This window comes from Copidosoma floridanum, unplaced genomic scaffold, assembly GCF_036245765.1.
Source record: "Copidosoma floridanum isolate Cflo_tuat_1 unplaced genomic scaffold, Cflo_Japanese_pri ptg000004l, whole genome shotgun sequence".
NCBI classification, from domain to species: Eukaryota; Metazoa; Arthropoda; class Insecta; order Hymenoptera; family Encyrtidae; genus Copidosoma; species Copidosoma floridanum.
This window is the reverse complement of record NW_028321881.1, coordinates 27,022,862-27,047,174: the sequence shown is the minus strand read 5'-3', so window position 1 is coordinate 27,047,174 and position 24,313 is coordinate 27,022,862. Positions and strand designations below refer to the sequence as shown.

At 31.0% G+C, this 24,313-nt stretch overlaps 1 protein-coding gene across 1 annotated transcript in view; it reads right to left on the bottom strand.

The window, feature by feature from the left end:
• The window catches only part of tau (microtubule-associated protein tau), a 59,974-nt gene that overhangs the window by 18,161 nt on the left and 17,500 nt on the right, over positions 1-24,313 (bottom strand). Inside the window, exon 3 of the mRNA XM_089596545.1 lies at positions 4,169-4,354. Coding sequence (XP_089452671.1) covers positions 4,169-4,354 — 186 coding nt within the window. The remainder of the gene's footprint in view (positions 1-4,168; positions 4,355-24,313) is intronic.

Genomic DNA, 24,313 nt, shown 5'->3' with positions numbered 1-24,313 from the left:
TGATAGTATATACAACAAATATGATATTAAATTAATGAGCGTATTTCAATATTTTTTAATAACAAACTAACATGCGACGAATAGGCGAAAAGTTTTTGAAATTATTGTTAACATTGGAATAAGAGATATTGAAGATTTTTATAGTCTTCAAATGAGGACTACTTATGTTGGATAACACGATTAGCTAAGGTAAAAAAATTTATTTGAGTCTGAATGTGTTTGCATATGTGTGTGTGTATGCAAACTTGCTGGGCTCAAACTCCTGCGTACCTTGAACCCCTTAATGAATATTTGATTTCGTTCTCAACGAAGAACGTGTTCAACACTATAGGTATTGTAAAATAAGACGTCTAATGACAGTTGGTTGGTAATTAAAATAATGTCCAATGGTGGTACCATCAAATTTTGTATTCATTAAAAAACAAAACGACGTTTCAGCCATTTAGACAATGTTCCAGCTTTCATCAGGTATCAAAATCTATGAGTAATGAAAAAATTCTTTACAATACTAATTTTTGTAAATACAATAAACGCAAATTAAGTAAGGTATAATATACCTCTGACTCTTACGAAAGGGATGTAAAATCGTAATGTAGTCAGAGTTTCACGTTTAGTTGCTTTTATTCCCTGCACATACACAAACGACATAGTATACGCACATAATACAATCGAATAAGAATCGCAAGCAGTTCCTTGTGAGACATACGTAAACAGATCAAGTTTTTCTAATACCATAAATGAAAGGGGCCCTCAAATCATGTACATCAAGTTAGTCTCCTTTCTGAATTGACTAAACGAGAGACTCATAACAGTTTTTCAATTTTTCTGTATCTTGTTGTCTATTAATATTATTATTAAAATAATACACATTAAACATTTTGGGAAAAAGGCGCTTATTGTTGTTTTGTTCGGTCTCTAAAATTTGTATTTTAGCAAAATTAAAGTTGTGTGTGAATTCAATACTATGTTGATAGTACACATGTTTTTTTTTCTCTATGTCTCTTTTATGTTCTGCTATTCTTAATTTAACAGCTGTCGATGTTCGACCGACATATCAGCAGTTGCAATTCGCACATGGTATGTGGTAAATGACATAATTTTTGAGGATAGTTGTTAGCTAGTAGAAATTTTTTGATAAACTTTAAATTGTTGTTATGAAATTGAGTGTCAGCTTATTTAATGAAAAATTCTACTAATGTGTAAGTCATATCTATTTTATATTGTATTGGATGGTGAGAGAGAAAATTCAAGTATCGGTCTAAATGTGTAAGTTTTGTACCAATGAGTTAGTACTGTGTTAGTTTGTTAAATGATAATTATTAAATCCAAGGAACTAACGCTGTTGTTGTTGCATGTCTCAACAGTTAATTGTTATTCCAGATAATAGCTATTAAAGATGTTTTGAGTATAGTTAACATGTTTAGTTGGCACACGTATTATAATATCATCTGTACACCACACAAACAGTGGAACATCAAGACATTACTTCTCTAAGCATAAAATTTCAACCAAATGCATTATAAAATTATACAGCACTGGACTACAGGAACTGCCTATTAGAGAGCTGAAAACTTGTCTATTAAGTTTGTTGTTAAAATGGAAAAAAGTTCAATGAAACATTAATGATACACCTGTGCAAAATTGATTGAGAGAAGCATTGGTCTTACCATTCAAGAATTTCCAAAAGTATTTTATTGCATTTATAATTAAGGCTTCACTAGTATTATTAAATAAACTCACTACATCTACACTAATCAGAGTGAGTCACCAAATCCAGATTTTTTTTACCAAGTCTTTATTTATACATATATTTTTAATTGATTTTTTTTTTAGTTTTGTACACTAAATCGTCATCGTCACTTTTTATCGATGGTATCATTCGATAAAAAGTATTTGCCTTATCATCAGGCTTACTTTTAGCTGATTAAATCATTGATGTAGTGATATTATTACTCCTTAGCTTAAAACATTTCCGAAATTTTTTGGTTAAGATTTAGAGGGTAGTGGCCTTTTTTTAGTTCTCATATTATTAATATTCTTTGAAACGTATCAATATGATAATCAAAAGACTTCCTAATCTGTTTTTTAAAAGTTCCTATTATAAACTTAGACAATCGACAATTAAGTTTTACTATTTTTCCAGATTTTTTAACTTTCCGGAAAACATCTTCTTCCTTACGAGAAGCGTTTATTATTATTGCTTGATAATTAACAAAATACTAATGCATACTTCATAAGCACAAGTAGTATTATGAGCAAAGGAAGCAAATCCTCTCCTGTATTATTATTAATGACATTTCTGTTCTTACCTTTTATATTAAAATCATGTTTTTTAACTCCTTAACAGTTAACACATAATTTATTTTAATTATTATACATCATGCCATTATTGACATGATCATTGCAAATGTATTTGAAGTCTATATCATCTTTTTGAACTATCGCCCAGAGGTTTAAATTATCTCTGATTAAGTGCTCTGAAACTTAAACATAGAATTGGCATTAATTGAAGCAGCCAATGCTTTCAAGATGTCTCATGAGAAAACATTCTTTCACACTCTCTTGTTTTCACAGACAATGTCTTCAAAAACCAGTATGGAGTTAAGTCGTGCCTTAAATGAAGATGTAACTGATTTATGGTCTCTAAATGAAAAAATACCTTACTTTCGTCATAATTCACTTTGAAAAGCTTAATACTCTGTTGAACAAAGCTTATGTTTAGTGTATTCTGACTCAGCTGAGACTGAAAAATGATAATGTTAATAGTATGCCTCTATTGATTAAAGCTCATTCGTTATAGTATTACATAATCTTGCTTATCAGTTGGTTCAAACTTATGTAAGTAAGTTTATTACTCTGTTTTTGAAGCTTAGAATGACTGCATCATACAATATTAAACTATAAATAGTTCTCTACTCATATTTTTAATCCTGTTTATTGTTGAGCACTTAAAAAGTAATAATTATTCATCGCTGTGAAAGATGTAAAGTTAAAAGGTCACAATGCAATTGAAAGGCTTTTCTAGGGGTACAATACCTATACTATACATAAATTTAAGCTGTTAATATTGATGAGGACAGAAGTTGAAGACTAGAAAAAATCAGGCCTCATTATGGCAGTTTGAAACTTGCATAAAAATCACAGGGTTGATTTTGAATGAGAAAAAATAATTGTTTTCGATTTAAAATTATGTAATTTTTGTATTTAATTTTTTTTTTTTTTTTTTGTTTTAATTATAACGCTTTTTTTTACTTAAGTAACCTATTTTTAGCCACTTTTACTACTTTGAAAGGGTCTTTTGCTGACTTTTTTAGATGTTTGAAGTGAGTAAAATTCAATAAAATTGTAAAAAACTAGTGGTAGTTTTATCGACCTACTGTCTATTTCCAAAAATTTTAATGGTTCTAAAGCTAATTTTACAACAGGAATAGTAAAAAGGTAACTACTGTGAAAGCTAGAGGGAGAGAAAGATAAACAAAGAGACAGAAAGATAATGCTTTGAGCCGATTTACTATTGTAGGAGTTTGTAGCTTGTGTTGTGATACAGAGATTCTCCTTTGCCATTGGATTAGTATCGCTTTCTCCCATATTTTCAAACCGCAAATCTTGTGTGTTTGTTCAAGATTTGCGGTTTGAAAATATTTTAAAAGCTATTTTCAGAAAATATACTATTATGGTGCTCGTATTAACTATTTTATAGAACTAGGAATAAACTTAATTATTTTGAAAGTGCCCAAATTTTTTGAGTATTAATAACTGTTATCTTTAGTAATATTAGAACAAACTAGTTAAAAATATTAATTTATACTCTCTTCATTTCTAATTATGTTTTTTTCTAAAAATAGCTAATAGTGCAAGTCAAACATCTTTTCATGATATTTATTAAGAATTAGATGATGTGCATGTATGTACAACTGTTCATAGGAATAACCTATTAAGAAATTCATACAGTTTACTCCGTTTGCTGTCTAATAATCTAGAATATTTATAAGTACAAAACGTAGACATATTTTCCAGCTTACTGAAAATTAAAAAAAGTGTAGGAAACTATTACTTTCGTAAGTGTTCACTAAATCTACACTTAATTAAGTGTTCACTAATATGTAAAGATAGAATGTCATTTTATACAATATAAAAAAAGCACACAGCTGGTGCTTAAAATTCTTACCTTTACTAACCCACCAATAGGCACGTATTCAGTATTTTTCTTGGATCCTACTTTTGGTTTTGCTCTTTCTCTAAAGTCCAATTTAACTATTTCAATTTTTTTATTACCACCACCAGGTTTGTATGTTGAGTTATTTAGCGATCCAATTTTAGGTTTTGCATTCCATTGCAGCTTTACTTGCTTAATCTAGTAAAAAATAATAACAGTTTATTATTACCTGGATACTCGTAAAAAACAAATATATTTTCTTTATATTTTAACAACTACCTAGCGTACACAACTATTGATGAATATACGAGAAAAATAATGATAAAAAAAAAGTGCCACGGTTCTGGCACATGCAAGTTGGAGTAGCAGACCTTGCATAGCTTCGTGATACTGTTTACATCTTAATTCGTCTTTCAGATAAACTAAATCAACAAAAAATAGTAAATATTTTAGCAGCCAGTATATGTGTCAAAGCTATTTGACATAAGTCATGTTTTACTATAATTTGCAGAAAAAATCTAAAAAAAAAACGTACTTCTAACACAGTTTTCCAAAAGGTTGGTCAACAAGAAATGCTAATCTTATTTTTCTAGGAGTAGTGACCTGATATTTTACGACCTCTCTAACTGTGCATGCTCTATTTGCTCTGAGAATGACTACAGCACCCTTCAGTCATGGTCAAATCTGACATTTTGAAAGTACGTTTCCGTGCCTTTTAATAAGTTTGTAAGTAAATTGTTATTTTCTTAAATTTAGTACTATAACTAAAAATTTTTAGATAAAAGTTAGATTGATTGACTATAAAACTAAGTATATGATCTTAAGCAGATGATATGTTTTAAATAATTCATAAAAGATAGCTATTAGTTTCGGACTCAGAGATTATTTTTGACAAAAAATTCAGGTGGGATGTAAAATGTTAAAATCAACATCATTTAAAATCTGGGTTTGAGATTATCAGTCACAAAATTGATTTTCCACCGTAGACTCAAATCGAAGGAAGAAAGTTTTTTGAAGCTAAACATGTTTACAATATGCAGGAAATAAAAAAGCCAAACTACTGTACAGTTATTAAAATTGTAATTAGGCAGGCATCAGCTTCTTTTTCTTTTCTCGTAATGTTTTCTTAAAGGTAATAACTGTTATAAGATTAAATGAATTCCTGATATTTGTATACACTAAGAAAAAACATTTTTTGTTCTAGCCAAGCAAATATATAGTCAACAAAAATGATTTATCTGACTGTGCTTATAATCAATGTAATAAATGTAAACATGTCGATGCTATAATTTATTTTAACAATCTCAACGAGAGTTTAGTAAAGACTGAGAACAAAGAATATAAGTGGGGAGAGAGAGCAGCTAGATAGCTTGCAAAGGAAGAATATTCTACAGGAAGTTTTTTTTCCAATGCTTTCTCCTCCAACTGTTCAGGCTCTCGAAATACAACCTACCTGTGTGAATGTTAGTGATCTCAAGCAACAATCAGTTCTGGGGAAAATTTGAAGGGAAGGCAACAAAAGTATAAAAGAAAAAAAAAAAAAAATGAAAAAACAAGAAAAAAAAGTATATGGGAACAACTCCGAAATTGAACGGGTGTAAGGCACGTATTATAAATTTATTTATTTATTCTGATTATCATTAGTCATAAAAAAGTTAAATTACTATGATTAAAGAAGTGCTGCTTTTTTTTATGAAAATAATAAAACATTGAGATGCTCGAAAAAAAACTGGCCCGGTTGTGTTGTACTACTTTAAATCAGTCTGATAGTCAAGTATGGAGGGCAGAAAAGAAAATGAGAAATACTTGTAGTGAATCAGCTCATAGTATGAATTTATTTAAATGCGAGATTGTCAGTTCTCTTGTTTTAGACATGCTTAACCCAAAAAAATTGAAGACTAATTCTGCGCAATACTGTATTGGTTATGAAAGATAGGCAAGACAATAATATGAAAAAATACGCCAATGTCGAGTTATTTGGTTGGTCTGGTTGTTAAATATCATTAGCAATGGCTATGTACTAAACCTAATAGACTTGTCTGTTATGATTTTTTTGTAACAAGAATCGTTGAAAAAAAGTGTTCTGTTACATGCTCTGCAAAATCAATGTTAGAAAAAGCATTACAAGGGTACAATATATGTTATTTATATTTTGAAAATGGTAAATTTCTCCTTGAAATAAGTCATGTGTATGTCGTACAGACCAAACTATTAATGTATGTATGTGGTTTGACTGTATGCAATTTGCTCATTTATTCACTAGTTCCTTTAGGTAGTTGTGTTCATACAGTACATAGAGATAACATTTTTTTTAACAAAACAAAACTTTTTTATCGAAACTGTTTGTGTTAAACTCTACCTACTACCTTTGAAATATTCACCGAATACTTATACAGTACAAATACCTACAGTTCAAAATGAAATCGCAAAAAAAAGGCTTGGAATAAAAATTTTGAATTTCTGTAAATTGAAAAAAAAATATTGTTGATAACTTTTAATATTGTGTAAATAACTGTAATTAAAAATAAAGTCAATAAATGATTAAGAACTTCTGCGTTACACACAAAAATATTTAAAGGTTCCATTTCTTTATGACAATCAATTACAAATTTTTCTTTAATCGTACAACGTATCGTGTTAGCTCCAATACTTTCATTTTATTGTTTTTGATAATAGCTGGTTAAAAATTTACGAAGATGCAACGTATATGTACGATTTGTTAAAGTAATTATATAAATGAGTTGAAATTTAATGAAAGATATGAAAAGTGCGAAGTAGTTCCATTATTCGTTTAACGTGACTCCTCATTCCGACAATACTATACATAAATGGGCTCATTTTTTAGTAGATTCTCTAATGCTTTAAAAAAATAGGAGCATAACAATCATAACTTTGTTTCCACTTTAATGAACCGCTTTTTAAATATGTGGGTATCTCTAATCAGCGGGGACTACGTCACTGTCTTCTAGCAGATTCAGCAATCGTGATTCAATTGTTATCTGGCAATCACTTTTTCAACCTCCTGCTACATTTAATTAAAATGAAATAAAGCCACACGCAGTTATTCTAACCAAAAGTTATGCAGTAAAACCTTTCTTATAGTGTGAGTATGGGCAAACATGACTATAAACTTTTGCTGGAACATCTATTTAAAACTCTGTAAAGTTGATAACAACTTTTGTCTGGTTGAATTATAGATAAAAATACTCTGGCATTTATCCCTGAACACTATCCTTGTCAGGCCAGAAAAATAAATCAGATGTACTGCTAGCTAAGTGATGCAGTAATGATAAAAAACTATTGAAATAGTCGTTTTATATATTAATACAACAATTTTTTTTTGCTGATTATCTCATTCCGGTCTTAAGTGTTATTAAAACCAGAAGACAATGAGTGCTTGGGTACCAAAGTATAAAATTATACTTCTATAAAACCATATGGCAAAAAATATAATTTTCAGTATAAAAATACCTTCTATAAAACAATATTGTGTACGAAGGTAGTGCAATTATTGTGGGAATGAGTATACCTATGCATGTGATTTTAATCATTATTTAATGAGTTAACAATTATAAACAATTAAAAATGGCACAATACGATAAAAATAATGTATAGCCTGGCCAGTTCAAAACCTTGCACTTTTATCAAATCTTTCGGTAATTTTAGAACAACATTCTACTGCCTACGCTGATTACATCTGTAACGTCACGCTCACATCTATTACCTACAATCCCACACTTATTTGTTGCCCATATTTCATACTCAAAATATAATTGTACATAGAAAATTTAAAGAAATCATCCTGTAGTATAGTTTTTTTCAATCAGGTAGAACTTTATGCCAGTAAATGTCCCTTAAGACATCACACATAGATTTTTTTGACATATATTATTGTAACATCAAACGAATATTAAAACAGCATAAAAAATACCCACGAACATTGCAGCTCGTTTGCCTGTAGCATTATTTTATACCTAGCACATTTTAAAAAATGGGTATTAACATGTCATTAAATAAATATTTACATCAAATGTCATTTATATGATTTTTAGGAATCTCCTAATTTTTTGGGTACAAAAGATTACTTTTAGAAAATTCTATCAAATTTTTAAATAGACCAACAAGTTAAATTTTGAATAAATTTTGAAAGAGGGGATGAGGTGGGCGTAAAATCATATATATGAGTACATCCACATAAGAAAAAGAGTGAGTAGCTCTACTGTACGCATTGGCGTTCCTGTCATTTCTCTGAGCTTGCCCTCAAACACTACGTGAAGAACGTCCTAAAGTCAAAAAACCACTTTTATCATGGATGAAAAAAGTTTAGAAGAATAGAATACAATTAAAATTACGTATTGTATGTGTACAGTACAAAAAAACTTACTTGTAATTTTGGAAAGTTTAGAGAAAATATAAAAGAATTATAAGAAAAGTTATTTATTTATTGTAAAAGTAACAAATTGAAAACGTAGAAATAAATATTTATTAATTAATTAAAGGGGTTCTCTGCAAAAATTTAGTAATTGCCTAGTTTTTTTAAAAAACCTTAAAAAAAAAAATTATTTTATTTAGAGAATTCTTTATTTGATTAACTTATAACTAAACCAAATAAATTAATGTGTATAAAATAATAATTTCTATATAAAATAAGTTACAAACTGTATGATAACATGAAGTAATTGATTTCTCTATGTTGGGCCTGCTCATAGCAGAGTCGGTAAGGGCCGTGGCAAAAAAGTAAGAGGTCGGGGGTTCAAATCTTTTTGGAATCTGTGTTGCATGGTCATGTGATGTTGCATCATGTGGTGTAGAGAAAACTGGAAGTATGTTACGAGGGGTGGGGTGAAGGGAAAGAATCAAGAAAAAAAGAAAAATCCACTTCCGTCACACTTTTTCTTTAGGTCGAAATCTGAAATCGCTTATTTACCCCCGTGCATAAAGTGCCTATAGAAGTATAACTTAAAAAATAAGAAGTTAGTTTCTCATGGAAGTTTTACACTTATTAGATGCCACGTTCATATTTTCTAGTTGCTTTAACAAAAATTAAGATCATTAAATGATACTCCTGACAGATCCAATTTTTGATTATTAGGTTGAACAGGATTGGAACTTTAAAATAATTTTCTTTTATTTTATTCGTATACTCTTATAAATCAGTGAAAGTTAATTTATTAATCTGCGTTTTCATATGTCCCACATAATACAGTCTTATAGTTCTTTTGACTAGAAATGGTAACTTTATCTAGTTTCTAGAATTTTCTAGTAAATACTTTAACTTACAAGCTTTTGTATTCTGTGCTTATACAATTAAGGCTTTTATCAGCTGAGGTATCATTTGAAAGTTAATAAATGTTAACTAATGTCTAAGATTGCTGCTTGGAATGAACATTAGTCCTGAATGTTTAAAGTCATCATTTCTAAAAGCGTTTATGCTTAAAACTAATAGATTTTATTAAATAGTATTTTGGTACCGTGCCTTAGTATTTTTTGAAGATGATTCAATTAACCTCAAAAAGAGACTTTAATGACACGATACTGTACTAGTATCTTAGTGGCAGAAAACGAGTAATGGTGCATAATTAGGACTAAATTTCTCATTTAACTTTACAGCACCAACATAGTGATTGCTGCAAATAACTTGAGTCACTATGAGATTCGACTGTATTAAATAGTTGCTACAAAAAACATCACATACTTATGTATGAAAAAATCCGTTGCTTACTCTAGTAATTGGTTTTGTATATATACTTCAATTTTTAACAATAGGTACCCATTCCATTTCTTAGAATTACTCATGGCCTGTAGATAGAAAATGATAAAACACATAACTGCTATTAGGACTTGTATTTTTGCAAGAAAACACACAATATCTCTGTCTTCTCATTTTGATCATGAACACAAGACTTTAAATACTATATCGTACACGTCTACTACATAAACACCCATGATACTGTAGCACGAATTTTCTTTGTGGTCTAATAATCACTAATGAAGTTTTATTAATACATAGACCTAAATGAATGGTTTCGTTCATTTCCTACAATTTGTCATCGTTTTTTTCGATACAAATAATACTTTGCAAACTATTGTACGAAAGCCTAATTTCGTACCTAATATGATGCAGTGGCGTACCTTTTCATAATACCTTTCCTTCATCATGGACGGTGGCGTAGATTCTCGTATCCCTTTCAACTCTATTTTTGGAGGGAATTCAAAGTCATTAAAATAAAGCTTTGACGTTTTAAAAATTACAGCAGTAAGATGAATTTATCAATTAGCACAATGATGAATTTAGAATATACTATTAGTTTTAAGGGCAGTTATTGAATCCATGTTATTTAAGCAAAACCTGTTATCTTAGATTCCTAACAATTAATGACAGTCCTATAGTTTCCTCATGCTGTAATGAATTAAACGCGCAACATCCAATTGAAATCCATCTTACTGCTTAGATTTTTAGAACTTGGTCCAATTTTAGTACTTTATTTCTGCAGCTTATTAGGATGAAAAGTTCTACCATCTATAAATGAAAATTTGACACAGTGGGCAGCAGAAGAATGCAGTTTTGCCAATCACTGAAGTTAACCAGCACTCGGTGCAGTAAGTACTCAGATGGGTGATTGTTCGTGTCTCACCACCTTACCACTGCTGCTGATTTTCAAGAATTAATGAAGTATTTTTCTAACACTTCTTCAACGTTATCTAGAAGTGTAAAGGAGCTAGTCACAAGGTTTATACTAACGTGGACAGTTTAAAAGAGCCCATAGATTGCATAAAAGAGTAAGTAAATCTAAGTAGTTAGTTACTTTCCCTCATCCCTGTTGCTTTTCTCCCCTAAGTGCTGAGTAATTTAAGAAGTGCTTGTAAAATAAAGCAGCACATGTAGGCTGGATGTATAACTGAAGCTGCCTTTATTTTTCCCCCTAAAGTTTATGTTAAATCTTATAAAAAAATTAATAGTTTACATGCCTATTACTGACAAATCAATCTCTATAGCCTATAAGATACATCGCTAAAGTAACAAACGTTTCTATTGTTTGATGAAGCAACGAGAAAAAAACCTTCATAGCCACCCCAGCTGTTCTAGAAGTAGTATTGAATTCATCAAGCGCGCCTACCAACTAAGAAATCTAACCTCCCCATATGGATCAGATCGTTAGGATCACTTACCTAGAATACAAAAAGGGTTACAGAGAAAAAAAAAACGGGTAATTTTGGAAGCGGGCTTGCTCTCAAAAGAATAAAAAAGGAGTACTTACGCATATGTGGATATCTCAAATATTGGCTTACACCGAAGTAAAGAAGGAAAAGCTCTAATTTTGGTATTATTGTATGTGAATGTGATGTGTAGGTCCACTCCAATACCAGTGATTGCAGATACAGTTGATATGCAGCCCCCCCCCGTATTCAATTGGGCTTCGCTCGAAATTCACTCAGTGAAATACCGAAGTATGTTGACAAGTATTTTGAATTGTTTTTAATTTAAAATCTTACATCTAGTCCTGCCACTTCCCGACACAAAAATCTTTTTATTAAAAACATATTTATTTGGAATCTGTGTTATTTATTATGTTAAATAATAAGTTGTAAAAAAATGAAAAAATCTAATTATGCTGAGGAGTACCATGCGTTAATCATACCATTAAATAATTACTGACCCTACGGGTCAATAAATTGTACTTTCTTATGTTGTCATAAATAAAAAGGGTTATTCATCAAAACTATGAATATTTAAGACTAACAAACACTATATAATTAAAAAATTGTTTAATATCCATTATTCTACCTATTTACTAATTTTGAAAATTTAAGTGATCACTGTTAGGCTTATAATGGAAATCTAATCTTTCACGTAATGTATTGTTTATTAATCGGTTTTGACGCTGCTGTTTTAATCTCGATATATGCTCTGCGTCAGTTTCTTGACGCCAAAAATTTTAAACATTTAAGGTTTCCCTTCCAATTCCCTTTCTTGTGACTATAGGCATGGTTAAAACTTTTGTGAGCCCTAAAAGCTGTTTTTTATCAACTTTGTTAAGTTGTAATATATTTGTTTGCAAGGTAGTTTGACATCCGATGGCTCTAAAACAGGACTTGTGAACTAAGCTCTTTTTTGACTGAAGTTTCCAGCAAATGTAACTGCGTGGATTCCTGAGGGTAATCTTCTCTGGCATGCTGTTGTAGCACCAGACTGATCGTGTGACAAACAACGTCTGAAGCGTTAGAGCAAGTTGCAGACCTCTTGAGATCTTTACCAACGTCTCCTGGTGTAATACCGGAGACGTTGGTGTCTAAAGCACCTTCTTTTTTTTGCAGAGCTCAGTCGTTTTGGTAATCTTAGGTGAAGAGATTAATTCATAATGCTTGCCCGTTAGAGATTGTCACGTTTGCTTAATTTTATTTTTCCTTCATAGTTGTTAGATTCACCTAACACATACCTCGGAGAGCATCAGTGATATCCTGGTTAAATACTATCAGAGTTAAGAGAGTAATGTAACGTAGGATTGTCAGATACCAGAGTTTCCAGCCTTAATACGAACAACTCCACTCATGACGTCTGCCAGTGAATGACTGACTTGGTTTAATAGTGGCCAGCTTTATATATACTCTTTGAGTCGACGAATCGTTGCTGGAAATATTAGTAAGCATGTAATTGTTAGCAGGGCAGCTTAACGTTAGGTGGTCCTAAAAAGAGAGGATGAGATTGATAGTTAAATAAGGAACGTAAAAACTTGTAATGGCCGTAAAAAGAGCCAGTAGAGATACTTCTAGCCATTCCTTGTTATTATTTTTAATGATTGCTGACTTTGGCCAGCTGTAAGGGTAGCCTGACTTTAACTCTACGAGTTTCTGCTTACGGAGACCAAGCTGGAGGAAGGTACGCCACTGACCAAATAATATCTCGTCTTTGGTTCGGTCCCCGGATAAACAACCACTTATCAGTAGTTGGGAAAATAGTAGTTGGGCCTGAAGAATACCTTCTCTTTGGATATGCTGTTACTACGAACCACTGAGTAAGCTGTTAAGGCTGTCCGAACTGAGGGTTGTTCTTCCTGGCTTTCTGTTGTATTACACTCAGCTCTGGTAGTAGCACTGGATCGGTTGAAAGAATGACCATAAAACCCCAAATTACTATGGTAGATTGTGCTCTGGCTAATTGTCTCCCGGTTTTTTACTGGAGACGTTTGCGTTTAGAACGCCTTTGTATTAGTGGTACTCGTCAAGCTTGTTGGTTCAGGATAGAGTTTGGTGTGAGTCACTAATTAATTAAAAAACAGTGTCGTTGGTAGCTGGGATACCCATTTTTACAGTTCTTATTTTTTGGCCTCATGCACCATCCATGAGCAACTGTGTATTAGGTACGTTGCTTGGGCTTATTATAACCACAATTTTTTTAATTTAATTGTAAATTGTTTCAATTTTACATCGAAACTACTTAGTAAATTCAACCAAACTAAAGCGCAAACCTGGCCAATTTTTAGAAAACATTAGGCTTAGTTATTGCTTTTGTTATTAATTTTTTAAACATACAAACTGTAATGAAATCACTTAAAAAGTGTCAAGAATCAGTATGCAAAATTTCAGCATAATCGATTAAGTACATTTTGTGGTTAGCAATTAGAACGGTTTTAACGACTTTGCTCTATATGTGAGTGAGATAGAAAAAGTAGATATTTTTTAATATACTACTGTGCTATTGAGGCAATGGTTAATGTGTAATAGTAAAATTTAGCCTTACGTCACTGTCAACAAAATATGTAGTATGTGAATTAATAAAGAATCCAAATAAAAATGAATAACAAAACGTTCCACTGTAGTTAAATATTTTATCACGGCATCTTACATATCAATAAAATTTGGATTATTAAACAAAATTTTTTTTGAGTGAAAATTTATCCATTAACGCTTTTTTTCTTTTTTGACAGAATTCATGAAGATGTATCCTGAATAACAGGGAAATTCATGACCTTATCAACTTTCAAAAGTCTTATAGTTTCATACGCCATTATAAAAAGATCACAACGAAAAAAAAATGGTAAGAAATAAGCCAAACTTAATGTTCTAAAAAATTTTGACGATATGTTCTATTTAAATGGTTTTTAAAATTCTTAGGCATGGTTTCAATAGTTCTTATACATCAGACTAATTGTAAGAAAAAAGTTTGCAGTTTCACACACAATATAAGATAGTACATACATTTCATTGTTATAAAATAATATAAAACAAAAAAAATATATGCATGTATTTCTGTATAGTTAAGTTAAAAGGGCAGGGCTTTCAACACTAACCCCCTCCCCCTGCCTCGCCATTCTCCAACAATCTCCCACAGAAAAGGAAAAGTTTGATTCCTGTCAATGACATTTTTATCTAATAACATAATAGCCAAAGACCCACTGAGCTTCCCCTGACCCTTTGGCACAATTTTCAAAGCCCCTCCATAACCCCTGTGGCCCCCTATAGCCACCCACAAAATAAAAAAAAATTCCATCTATTTCACCATTATTTTAACCCATTAATAATATCTCTCATTTTTTGTGAGCCCCCACGCGTCCCCACTAACCGCCGCACATTTTCAAGTACCCCTTTTGTCACTACCCCCTTCACCAATGATAACCCCCCCACTACGTGTTACTAATCCAGTACTCCTTGCTTTATGATGGATAATTCTACAGATTTTTAGCAGCTCAGTCGATGGTACATCGATATGCCATTGCATACACAAACTGCACATGAGCTGAAACAAACTGTAGCCAGTAATCGCAAGCGGCAGCTCCTACAACTTCTGGTAAACGTGCTCTAAGAAATAAAAAGGTAATTAAATTATATAAAATTTTTTTAACACCACCCAGAGGGTAAAAGGATCAATTGTATACTTATTAACAACAAGTTCAAAAACATCGAATATAGTTTTTGAAGTGAAAAGTTCTTATGGCGCGTTGGGCACTTTTGTGGGTTAGCATTTTCAGCCGTTCTCGCGACAGACGAGATTTTACACAGATATACTCAGCGTGTATTCTTATAATATATGTATACTGTACGCGCTCTTTGCATAGGCATTCGTTCGTGCTCTCGCGACAAACGAGATTACATACCTATATGTTTACTCAGAGTGTATAGGTATGCGAGAGCACTGCTGCTATACGCAGCAGCGTTGGTCTGAGCATATCACAGTTCATGCTTGATTGAACATAGCGTCGCTGCCTGGATCTCACTGCGAACTACTTGGCGCGAGAATTCAAATTCAAAATCGTATGATTTTTTCAGCAGACAGTAAGGCGCAGAAATTCAAATTCGAAAGAAATCTTTGTACGTATTGGCTAATTAATGCCTTAAAATATTGGAAAATGTTGTATGATAATAGAGATCAAGAGGTCGTCTATAAAAGAGAAAAAAGGTGTTTCGTCCCGAGAGCACGCCAGGACTCAGCAGCAAGGCTGATGACGTGCTCCCTGCCTTAGACACAGAAGAGGTGTGGGCTTAGAGTGACTCGATCAAGATTATATATGAATCGTGCGAATATTTCGCCGTTTGACGGGAGCAAATATCAGGGGCTTGGCCACCTGGCGAGTAGAGCCTGAAGCGCGAGAGATGTGAGACGCCACATGATTACATACATAAATATTATACCAAGAATTCTTTCGAATTTGAATTTCCGCGCCAACTATCTGTTAAAAAAATCATACGATTTTGAATTCAAATTCTCGCGCGAAGTAGTTCTCGGTGGGATCCAGTCAGCGGCGCTATGTGCGATCAAGCATGAACTGTGAGCGTGGAATAATGCTCAGACCAACGCTGATACGCAGTCTTTGCATGGGCATTCGTTTGTGCCCTTGCGACAGACGAGATTCAGAGTTTTTTATATTTATTTTAAAAATGAATATTAAACGGAAAATTTATTTATTTTAATATTTTATTTGACTTGTGTTGCTGTTATGGTATTGTGTTAAAAAAATTGATAAATTTTATATTTACTATTTACTAATATTTACTCATTGAAATAAAACCGCTTTCTTCGAGTATAGTTTCTGTATTATTATACTTCATGTCCATTCAAAAAGTGCCCACATTGCTTTGATAAACTTGATTTTTTATGTACAATTTCTCATGTCGCGAGCGCACCTAAAAATGCTCACCCAAAAAAGTGCCCAACGCGCCATAAGTTCAAGTTTTCACTTCTGCCTGCACTCCCGGAGTGCTACTTGTACTTGGTTTTTTTATTTTTAATTATAGTTTTCTACGTCCAGCTCCTATAATAAGGGCACTACCATGGGCACTTAGATCTTGGAAAAGGGATAAGGAAAAAAATGGAAGGCCTTTCATTACAAAAAGAGAGTAGGGGAGAATTAGGCAATTGTTACTACGAGAAGGTCGCCTATACCCTTCTCGAGGAACATTGCGTGGTGAAAAAGACTAGCCAGCAATCGCAAGCAACAGCTCCTACATTTCATGGTAAATAAGCTCTTAGCTATATATAGTTATCTACTTTTTTCACACCCTTCGAGAGGCAAGCAGACTGATCTTATGCTTAGTAACAACAAGTTTTAAAAACATCCAATATGGTTGTATCTTTATATAAATATTGATAATTATTGAATGTAAAGTGCATTGACCTTTTTTTTGTTCGTAGTATTTATTTCGTACATTAAGTTTTAAATAAATACGTGTTATCGTATGACATGATATGATGACAAATATTTCTTTAAACTTAAGTAGTAAAAAAAAAAGTAGAAAGTGTCATAGTCATCGACAGTAGCCTTATAAAACTACGAAGATACAGAACTCTTCGATGTTCGATTTGAGGAAAAAAAAAATCACTAACTGATATAGTAATGAAATAATAGTTTATTCATACTTCTCTGCGTTTGCTCATTATTTTTTTATCTTTAAAAATCCATCTGTCTTAAATCTACGTCTTTTAATGTACATGATTTAAGAAACAAAAAATATAATACGTTAAATTTGTTGTCGTATACATAATTCTGTTTTTCATAAGATAGGATTTTCAGCACAGAATCTTACAACTTATTCCTCTTACGTAACTGTTTTTTTAAATGTATACAATGTAACAACAAAAATAAGCTAATTTTTTTAAAGACTATTAAAAAAAGGATCTTATTTAGGAATGTGTTACACATAGTTATCCTGAATGAAAGTTTAAACTTTAATGGTTTCTTACGAAATTGTGACATGATGAACCATAAAAATATCATGCCACCTGCTGCTACAAAATGATGTCTTGATTTATGTAATAACTTTTAATTCATAAACTTTTTTCTCTTTTCAAAAAGTATACTTCCTCTTGATAAGAAATTTCTTTCTAAATAACATTTACTAATTTTAAATAAGTTTTACATTGAATTCGCATAAATATCCCTTCCTTAATTTTGCATCTTAATAACGATACGTATAGTTGCCCATGAAAAAATACATGATTCTTTGAATTAATACTGACTTTATCGAAACAATCTATTTGAAATTTGTTAATTGTCATGGCAAATGCCAAGACTAAAGAAGATTGCTTTCTGTAAAATATGAAAGGTAACGACGAAGTGTTATTTGTATTTAAAGTGATTCTCAGTATAAATACTCTAGCATTAAGTTTTTTTTCTGTTAGAATTATAGCTTTAATATTATACTTAAATAACTCTCTTATCTTTATTTAGGTGCCGTTGCATAAACTGTCTGCTTCCCACAAACTTCTTAGTAATGTAACTATTGTTCTGACGATCAAATTTCGTTCATGCGGTGACAAACCTTTACGAATATTATTTAATATTTCAATAGAAAAACTGAAGTTATTGTTATTATCCGATTCATCGACACCTTTGTTCGTAGCATGATTCATGGTAAAATAAGGTTATGAGATTTCCTTGCATTAGATTTAAAATTTTATTGTTTAGAAAAGTAGTCTTTTTATTACGAGAAGCCAGAATAACACTTTGTAATAAAGATTGGTGACTTTTACTAATTATTTATCAAATAACCCAATAACCCCAAATACTTTTCACTTTTTAGTTTTCAGGAATGACGAGTAATTTTAATTTTTCCTCTCCAAATTCTAAAGGTGACATAGAACAATTTTTAACTGAACGAATGATAATATTTTATTTTAAAATATAAAAAAAACTTCAAAGAACTAATGACTCCAAAGTTTGTAATATAATAATACATCTATAATTTTTTTTATGAAAGGAAGTGTTTGACGGAAATCTCCTTCCAAAGTTATTAATTCACTTCCCAACTGTTAGTGTGTATTGCATGTGTCACGCAAAGCTCTGTCTAATAAGGCTAAAGCTTTTTTTGGGATCATAAAAGCCTTATCCTAAATCCTGAAATTGATTTCAAGATATTAATTTTTTCAAGCTTAGTTTTTAAGAAACGTAGACCCAACATTATTAGAATCCAAAGGTAAGTGTAAAGTCTTATGACTGGTTATACTTTTTGGTAGTTGTACTGACGCAATGCCAGTCCATACCATGAACAAAATTTTCTTCTTTGTCATAGGAAGTAATAAATTTATGTTTTATATAAAAAGGTTTTTTCTGATTCTTCAGGACCATGTTAAAAAAAAATTTCTTAACATTTTATGATACAATTTTAAAACTATTTTTTAATTTATTGTTTAGCTAAGCATACATTGAAGTGAACGTATGATTACAGAATGCAACTTCCTCTGCGTCATCATTGTTTTGAAGGTTAATTTAAAACAGTACAAGTAAATGAAATAACTGAAATGATTTATCTTTTAGATGAAAGAATTTGTTAATGTGGACAAGAGCATAATTATTTTATTATTAATAAAATCTTTACCAGAAATAACTTGATACTTATTTCAAATTTTATCACCTTGTATATTCTCTGATATTAAAAACTATGCAAACAATTTCTGAATTGATAAGCAAGCGTGCAACTACTAGCTTCTTAGAAAATATTGTCAATCTGTAAATTATACGCGATTAAACCCATGTCAATCGCAGTATCTTTGAATGTTTCATATTTTATATCTTTACATATTTTTAAATCTTAAAAAAAAGTTGTACCATTTTCTTATTAACTATTAATTCAAAAAAAACTTACTAATGATCTTCTAATACTACTGTATTCAATCTGCCTATTGCAGTTTTTTTTTTCTATTGCCTTTTTTTTTACCCAAATTTTCAGTTGATTATTAAAAATATAGTTCATTGGGGTATTAAGATACTTTAAAGATTTCGTTAAATTTTGAGCTTTATTGAAGTAAAACCAAGCTGCTAGATGCGTTTTTTTATTGCTTTATTATCCTTGCAATTTTATTTCCTTCAAAAATTAATTTTTGTTCATTCACGAGGTGCACAGAAAGACCTACAACCTTGTGATTTCTACCACAAATTGAATATTCTTGTAATCTCAATGCTGCATTCATGGAACTAAAAGATCTACCATCAAAATAGTTTTTCATTGCATCTAGAATTTTATCATAAGATCTACTTAATTTTAAATTTAAATAAAAGCTCTATCACTACAATTATGAATGGAGTCGTAAATATATTTTATGCTTTGAATAAACGTACAATCTTCAATGTTTATGTGGCATCCATGTTTCATTAGCAAAATTATATGATACTGTACATTGTCAACTGTTATTTTATCTTCAATCTAGTGTTATAAGCGTTATAATCTAAAATGTTATTTTTATTGATATATTCAGGATAACCGTTTTTTAACAATGTTACCTCAGCAAATGATTTAGAAAAAAGTTTGATATATTTGTTGTTGGATGTATTTAAACATCGGCTTTTTTAAGTGTAAAGACTGTGAAGCATGTGTTTAATAAACAATGTAGCAAGTTTCTTAAAATTTAAAGGTATTTTAGCTGATATAATTTTATTATGATGTTCAATTCCCCATGCATCCCGCATGCATATCCTTCCAATCCTCCTCCATCCCACTCCAACCCAACCTTACTTCTAAACAACCTTAACAGTTTTAGAAATGATTGCGCTCTGTTAAGTAGTTGTTTTGCGCCAACTAATTTTAGTGTTGCACAAGAAAATTTAATACATATTTAGGACGTTTTAGACTTGCATGATAGTACGATATTTTATAATAATACTGTGTGAAAGTAAAGAAAAATAAGCTATTCGTGAACCAAAATAGTAATTTATTTAAAAAACGTTGTACAATGTAAACTTATAAACTTTTAATATACTTATGTCTTTTTAAGTTTTCCAACCTTAAAAATTTTTTTCCACATTTGCATAAATGTGTTTAATTTCACGTTTACTGTTAATTTTCATGTGTCTATTTAAATGTGTTGATTTCTTGAATTTTTCATTACAATATCTGCGTGTAATTGTTTTTTATAAACTGTATTTCCATTGATGTCTATCATAACTTTGTTTTGTAATAAATAAAATTTTACACGTATCATAAGCATATAATAATTTTTTACGTGTCTTCTTATGTTCTATTAACTTGTCAGAATTCAAAAACTTTAATTCGCAAACATTACGGATAATTAAATCTTTCAATTTGCAACATAATCTCTTATTTTAAAGTGTATTTAATTAATTATGTAAATTCAATAATATAAGTGCTAAAATCAGTGAAAAAATTACTATTTCGATCAATTACATCAATTTATTTTAATTTTTTGCAATATTTTTTATTTTATTTGTTAAAGAAAATGTTTTTACTATTGTAAACAGAAAAATTTGTTTTTTTCTGAATTTTTTAATTTTTAGATTAAAATTTAGAAAATTTGCAAATTAACAAGTTATGAATATTTATTATAACTCTTATAACACAGGTTTCTTAGAGTTGTGTCATCTATTTTTAATATCATAGAAGCTTCGTCCCAAATTGTGACATAAAGTTTACGTAATTTTTTCATTGGATTCTTATATTAAAAAAACCGCTTTTTATTGAGTTTAAATAAAATAGTATTCTAGAAGTTTCGTGGCTCGTCATTACCTTAGATAATGAAATTTAAGCTAAGCCTGTCCAAGCCATAGCTAAAATTTTTTTTGTTATTAAAATAAAATAATATATTTCCGTTTTAAACCAAAAATTTTTACCAGAACCACCAGGAACGTAAATAAAAAAAATTTTTTTGAGAAGGCGCACTGAAAATTTATGAAAAAAAAACACAAAAAAATTTTTTAAGTTTTATGGAAATCTCTCATCATTCATGGTAAGAACGCGAAAAGGGCGCAAAAACCAGCTTATAAAGAGTAATTTATGTGTTAAAAGTATGACTATTACAAAGTGTTTTTGATTATCTGATTAACTTATAAATTATGAATATCATCTTAATTTTATAGCTTACCTAAAAACTTGATGTACTAATGTTTTTGATTAAGTTAGTTTTCGATAAGAGATTGTAAAAAAAAAAAAATAGAACTTTTTTTATTTAACTAATTGATTTTAAGCTGAAAATAGACAATTAGCGCACAAAGGACGCAGAGGCGCAGCCATGCTAATATATGTGTATATATATATATATATATATATATATCTAGAGCGTTGGCCCATAGAAAAAAGCACCTAGCTGCTATTGTTAAATTTCATTATTAAAGAACTCATGTGATAGGTAAAGCCGAAGATCATATAAAAAATATCTCATTAACAGAAGCTAATTATACAAGAGCTTAGGATAGTTTAGTCAACTTTTATGATAGCAAGCGTTAATTAGTAAGTAACTACTCTTATCAATTGATCAACAGTGTTCCCATGAAAGCTGAGTTATTTTTGAAAGCTAAGAGACTAAGCAAATAATTATTTGGTCTAATCGATGCATGAGCAGCTTTAGGCAGAGAGTTAGAAAATGGTGATATTATAATTTCACTTGCAGTAAATAAATTTAACCTTTCTACAAAGAATGATTGGCAAAGACATTAGGATGACTCAAGCAATTCTACTACTCTAGATCAGTCGAGAGCCTTTCTGAACTCTCAAATCATAACGTTAGAATCATATTCAAAAAAATCTGCTGAAGTTAACAGTTAGCAAGGACTAAACAGAAAGGCTCTCAACTCTCATCAAGTCTCTGAGTCAAGTTGTCAGAGTAATAAATGCTCTTGTTGCAACGATAGTCACTATTTGTGAAACTGCAAGAGTTTTCAAACAAAATCCTAAAAAGAGAGAAAGTCTATTGTTTTTAAAAAATGACTTTGTTTCAACCATCTTGGTAAACATAAGATCAAGGATTGCAAATCTGATAAGACTTGCAGGCACTGCAAAAGGAAACAGCATACCTTAATACAATATGATACCAGTGTTCAAGATGATTTACAAAAACTCAGAAGCATGATGAAACCAAGTTCATGAATAGTTTAGTTGCTCTTCCAGCTTCTAGTCATAACACTTCAGTGGTTAAATCTGATTCGTTGGGGACTTTGTTACGTACTGCTTAGGTTAAAGTTTTCTTCAGTAGTGGCACCAATTACTTCGTAAGGGTTGATGAGTGTTCTCAATATTTTGTCATTACATGATCATTATGTTACTGGATAGGTTTAAAACAAAGCAAAGCAAAAGCAATAGTAGGTGGAGGATTAAAAATAACTCCTAAGAAGGAAGTAGTTTTTGATATGCTATCTAAGCATAATAAGAATCTTAAGTATCGTGTTATAGCTTTAGTTCTTCCTAAAGTATCTTCATAGCAACCTCCTGGAAGTTGTTCTGCAATAGATCTAGTCCACCTCCCAGACTTACAACTGGCTGATTCTAATTTTCTGGATCAAAGAAAAATTTAGCTTATGTTAGATTCATCTGTTTACGCTCGAATAATCAGAAACAAAGTCAGGAGGTCTAGGTTAGAACGGCCCATCGCCACCTTAAGATCCTGAAGTTAGTTAGTGTTAGGACCCATTAATTGTAAATTACCAAAAATAAATCGGGCGATTGTAAATTCTATAAAATATGTTGAAAATCCCTCTGTCAATATCTTGTTAAAACGGTTTTGGGAGCTTGAGAAACCTATTAAGGTTGGCTGTACTCTAACACTTTCAGAAGTTAATTGTGAAAAGAAGTTCCTCGAAGGTTGGAAACGACATCAGGAAGGTAGATATATCGTAAGGTTATCTTTAAAAAATAACGAGCCCATGGATAGTTTGAAATTTGGTAGTTTTAAAGTGGCTAATTATATATTTAAATCTATGGAAAAAAAAATTCAAAACGATTCTAAGCTACAGTCTGATTATTGTATGTTCGTGAAAAAATAATTAGACTAAGGTCATATGGAGCTTAGTTGTGAGGAAGAAGCAAAGTATTTCTTACTTCATTTCGCTGTGTTGAGAAATGAAAGTTTGACTAGAGAAGCTTAGAGAAGTTTTCAATGGTTCATGCTAGGTTTACTCTAGTGGATCATTAAATAATTTTCTTCACATTGGATCCAACTTATTGTGTATTTTATTTGACTTAGTTACGTGGTGGCATAATTATTTTCATGTCTTCATATCCAACATAGAGAAAATGTTTAGGCAAAAAGGATTTGATGTCCCTGATCAGATTTTTCAGTCGATTCTCTGGCGTTTTGACCCATAACAAGATATCCAACTTCACAAACTCACCATAGTAACTTATGGTTCAGCATGTTTTCCTTACCTAGCCTGTAAGGTGATAAAACTGTTAGCCAACGATTATCAAGATCAATATTCTAAGGGAGTTAGCGTTCTAGATTCAGAAATTTATGTGAATAATGTTTTGTCAGGAGAGTACTGTGCGAATAAAGTAAGAGTTAACTAAGATGAGATGAATTGTATAACAAGATAAGGAAAAATTCCTTTGAGGAAGAGATCTTCCAATAGTCCCGACTTTCTTAAGAACTTGCCAACGTCATTACTTTTAAATTGTCCTATTAACTTAAAAGACAATAAAGAAATTACCTCAATAGCAGGACTGATTTAGGAACCTCATGCGGATAATTTGAGTTTCAAGATTAATAGTTGTGAACTGGATATCTCACACACTAAAAGAAGGCTTCTTTTTAAGATCTCAAAAATATACGACCCTCTCGGTTGGTTATCATCTACTATTATTGTTTTTAAGATGCTTATACAGTCGTGGTGGTTATACAAATTAGGCTGGGATGAAGAACTTCTAAAAAATATAGTATTCACTTGGAATAAGTTGCTAAAGGATCATCCAAAGTTAAAAGAGTTTAAAATTCCTCGTTGA